At 43.2% G+C, this 4,879-nt stretch overlaps 1 protein-coding gene across 1 annotated transcript in view; it reads right to left on the reverse strand.

The window, feature by feature from the left end:
- AKNAD1 (AKNA domain containing 1) overlaps positions 1-4,879 on the reverse strand; it is a 52,488-nt gene that overhangs the window by 37,257 nt on the left and 10,352 nt on the right. The window contains exon 2 of the mRNA XM_006149503.2: positions 3,340-4,423. Within this exon, the coding sequence (XP_006149565.1) occupies positions 3,340-4,317 (978 nt within the window). The 5' untranslated portion in view covers positions 4,318-4,423. The remainder of the gene's footprint in view (positions 1-3,339; positions 4,424-4,879) is intronic.

Here is a 4,879-nt window from a genome sequence, read left to right on the forward strand (position 1 = left end):
AGAAAGAAAGAAAGAAAGAAAGAAAGAAAGAAAGAAAGAAAGAAAGAAAGAAAGGAAGAAAGAAAGAAAGAAGGAAGGAAGGAAGGAAGGAAGGAAGGAAGGAAGGAAGAAAAGAAAGAAAGAAAGAAAGAAAGAAAGAAAGAAAGAAAGAAAGAAAGAAAGAAAGTTAAATAAAAATTAATTTTTTTTTTTATAAAAAGGAGTGGGGGCCATGATGCCAAGGCTGAGTTCCATTCTGACACTTACCTGCCGGGTGACCCGGGTGACTGCCTCAGCTCTGTAAGCCAAATTCCTTAACAGTAAAAGGGGATAGTCATAGACCTACCTCACAGGGTTGCTATGAGAATTAATGTTAAATACTTAAGGAGATATCAGGCATGTGGTAAGCACTTAATAATCATGTTAATAGGTCTTACTCTCCTGTTTGGTATTAGGATGTGGAATATGCAAACGTCTCTAACACTAGACCAGAAGCTCCAGGAGGGCAGGGACCATTGTTGATCTTGTCACCAGCTCTGTTGCCAGTTTCCTCACTAACACCAAACACACGGCAGCCGTGCCCGAGATAATAACGCGGTACGCATTCAGTTCCACAATGCGTGTCGAGTTTTCTTCTCATCAAGGCTGTGTGCGTGTGCGTGTGCGTGTGCGTGTGTGTGTGTGAACTGTGGTTAACATAACCTGCTCAAACTTCCCGGAACTTTCAGCTGAAAGAGGGCGCATTGACGCATGAAGGGAAATAGAAACAAGCAGTATTGCTCAGTCTAGGATGTCCTTAATACGAGGAAATGTCTGAAAGTTTGTGGAAAATCGAATAGGGACTGGCCCCATAGCACAGTGGTTAAGCACTCACTGTGCACAGGGAGCCAGATCTCACATGGCCAACTGTGGTTTGAATCCCAGCCCTGACATCTTGAAAATCGTGGTAAGCATGCATCTTGTGTGCCCCAAATCTTAACAGAATAAAGAAATAGAGGTAAAAGCATTGCAGCGTGACCACACCCCACTGATGGGTGCTATCGTCTCTCCCTCTTTCTCTCTCTAGCAAGCACACATGCCCTCTAGCTATGAAAATAAATAAAATACAAAATAAAATGGAATTAAAGTAGGAGTTTGTTTTGGTACCAAAAAGTGTGTCGACATTCGTGTAGCATTTTTTATATTATGCATTTTCCATTAATTTTAAAGACCCCCTCATAGAAGGCTTAAAAGAAAGAGCATACAATCCTGCCGGCAAAGCACCATGAACTACCAAGAATGTGTAGTTGGATCATTCACGTGAATTTACTGTTAAACCTCAAAGGATTCATGAGATCCTGAGCCTTAGCACGGTGGAAAGTTAGCTGGGGGATGAGAAGGTGACTAATAGGAAAAAAGGAAAGAACATTAATTAAGCATGAACAAAGTTTTGTACTAAATATTTACCAATCTAACATGTTCATCATACGTTATTAAAGATCTTGATTCAGGGGCTGGCAGATGGCATGGTGGTTAAGGGAGTTGGACTCCCACATGGCCGACCACGGTTGAAGTCCTGGACCTGGCAGCCTGTTTTCTCACTCTCTCTCTCACTCACTCACTCTGGTCAAATAAAATAAATAAAGTTAAATAAAATAATTCTTTTTTTTTTTTTTAAAGATCTCCATTCCATTCACTTTAGCAATAAGAACTCCTTGAAGTGTCTGCTTTATTATCTGAAATATGAAGCGCTACACGGCATTGCTTGTGATGCCAGGCCTTCCAGTGACGTGAGCAATGGAGAGATGAAAATAATTGCTGCCCTCCAGAATTTTCAAATCTGGTAGAAGAGGCAGACAGAGACGATTTATGATGATCCAAAGCAGGCTGAGATAAATGCTCTGACAGGCGTGCTAAACAGCAAGGATGGAAAGAGAGTGACTTGGGAGATTTCAAAAGTTATGTGGCCCAGCAGGGAGTCGAAGGGGGCCATGAAAACAAGCGGGTCTTTGGTAAGTAGGGGTGAGATGTTCAAGGTGGGTGCTCAGAGAGTTCAGGGCCTGAGAAAGGTTGGGGAGCAGCCAGGTATTCAAGAGTAACTCCACAGGGAAGGGGGCTAAGTTTAGAAGGCTGGGCTGAAGCTTTTAACAAATGGAGAGGCCTAAATTCCAACTTGAGGAATTTGAATTTTGTTTTCCTATGTATTTTTTCTTTGCTCATGATAGAGCACAAGCATGTGCATGAAAGAGAGAAAGCAGAGAGAGAGAGAGAGAGAGGAACACCCTCTACAGAATTTGGCGATCCCCTTCCTCCATTCCTCCAATGCATTGGCTCTTGGGTACAGGCATGCATGCCTGGTATGTTTCAGGCTAACCTGGCCGGGTATTTGAACCATGGTTGTCAAGTGGGACCTAACTTCTCTCTCTCTCTCTCGCTCTCTCTCTCTCTCTTTTTAATAATTAATTTTAGGGAGCTGGCAGGTGGCATGGTGGTTAAGGGAGCTGGACTCCCACATGGCCAACCATGGTTCGAGACATGGACCTGGCAGCTTGCTTTCTCACTTTCCCTCTCTCTTGCTCTTGCTCTGTCCCTCTCTGGTCAAATTAAAATAAATAAATAAATAAAGTTAAAGAAAATAATTCTTTTTTTTTTTTTTTTGCAGAGGTTTTTTTTCGCTATAGGGCACAAGCGCTTGCCAGACAGAGAGAGAGAGACATAGAGACAGAAAGTGAAAAATCACCCCCCAGGGGAGATGGTCACGCTGCAATCCCTTCTCCTCCATTCTCCTCTCAGGATCTTGGGCACACACGCACACTCACCCGGCGTGAGTTTTAAGCCACCAGGTCCGGGACGCGAATCGCGGTCGACTACATGGGAGTCCAGCGACATAGCCATTACGCTAACTGCTGGTCCCAAGAAAATAATTCTTTAAAAATAATAATAATTTATTTTTTTTTAAAGTTTGCTATAGGGCACACACACTCACCAAAGAGAGGCAGAGACTGAGAAAGAGAGAGGGAAAGTGAGAAAGTAAGCCACTGGGTCCAAGACTCAAACCAGAGTTGGCCATGTAGGAGTCCAGTGCCTTAACTACCATGTCACCTGCTGACCCTGGGATCCCACTTCTCTTCAGCAGTGCATTACTTCTGTCATGCAGCAAACTCCTTTTGTGTATTTTTGTTAGTCCAACTCCTGATTCTTCTCATGAAGACACCACCAGGTTCCTGAGAAGTCAAGTCACTCACCGAGGGTGAGCCAAACAGCTGAATGAAACTCTAGAACTAGAACTAAGGTCCATGCACCCTCTAAAAACCCACGATGATAGAGACGGGCAGTGGCCACAGTGATGTACTATATTTACAGGAGACAATTTGTGTTTACCTGAATTTGTGAAAGGTCCGTCATTATCTTTTTGTGCTCTTGGTGTTGCTTTTCAAGACAGTTTGACCTAGACGTTGTTTCTAAACTATCTCGCACGACAGCTAACTTATTTCTCAATTGAACAGGAGAGCTGGCTTGTGTAACTACTGAAAGTGGCTTATTAATTATGTTATTTTTAGGAATTTTTACTTTGGGAGCAACCCTAGAGAAATCAGGGAGCTGGTAATGAACTTGACCTTGGCCATACTTGAACCCATTGCTTGAACTTGCCTTTTCAGCCTGCTGTTTCTGGGGTGCCTGCCCTTGGTAACTATTTTGTTTATTGCTTGACGCCCTGATTTTAGCTAGAAAATTTGGATCTTCTTGATGGTTGCTGCCTCCAGCAGTCACGGGACCTTCTAAATGAGAGGTATTTTCTTTGATCAGAATCGGAGAACAACTGGGTTTATTGCTGTTTTCATCATCCCTTCTGGGGTTGAGCAGATCAGAGACTTCTGGGGTTTGTTTTTTTGGCCAAGAATTCTTATAACGCAAAATAATATCTTTGATAATAGATGCCTCATCCAAACTGTCAGCCTTGGAAATCTCTGGGAGCGTTTCACAGTCAATGCCTTGACCTCTTAAGAACTGCTCTTTGGAAAGATGATGGCGTAAAATGTCAGAAATGTTTGACTTCCAAGTGTCTCCTTTATTATCGAAAATGTGAAGAGTTACACCGCATTGCTTCTCTTTATCGTATGTGTTGTTGACAGCATTTTCACTCATTTCACCCAGAGTCATGGCTGTCACTGTGTGTCTGCAAGTTGCTCCTGGAGGGTCATCTACTGCTGAAATCATTGGATTTGGGACATCCAGAGTGTCATTATTAGAAGTAAAACTGAAGTCGTTGCACGTTTTTATTCGGGAGAGATCCCCGTCGTAAGGTAAATCCTCCTGTTGCTCGTAAGTTGTATCCTCTGAAAAATCAGCTTCCTCCATGTTTGTGAAGCCTGGTCTCCCTTGTTTCTCTGCTGCCTGGCCTTGGTCTTAATTGTAACAGGAGACCCTCTGGCGTTCACTGACAGTCTTCATTGTATGTTCTATCCTGTGTGAAATGAGAACAGCCTCATTGTTAAATATACTGGAAAAACGTATGAAACTAAGCTTATCCTAGTATCTATGCCAGAACAAATGGACGTTTTTCATTGAGAGAATTCATTTATTAACGTGAAGTGTCAGGACACGCAGTCAAAAACTAATTCAACCTAAGTACTCTAGAGTCATTTTTTTAAAAGTAGGGTGTTAAATTTTTCATTTATTAAATGTTGAAAGAGAAATTGATCTATAGTTTATTACTAAATTATTAGGGATCTTCAAAAAGTTCCTGGAAAACGTGTGTTATGAAAACACTATGGGGCGCGGGGCGTGCCCGGCGGAAGCCCACGCGGGGCGCGGGAGAGCTCATGCCCCCGGAGCGGCGGCGCCTGCCAACGAAAGAAGGCACCCGCAGAAGCAGCAAACACGGCGCCCGCCAATCGAAGACAGCCACAGGGCTCACGGC

This window comes from Tupaia chinensis, unplaced genomic scaffold (genome assembly GCF_000334495.1).
Source record: "Tupaia chinensis unplaced genomic scaffold, TupChi_1.0 Scaffold000270_1, whole genome shotgun sequence".
Taxonomy (NCBI): Eukaryota; Metazoa; Chordata; class Mammalia; order Scandentia; family Tupaiidae; genus Tupaia; species Tupaia belangeri.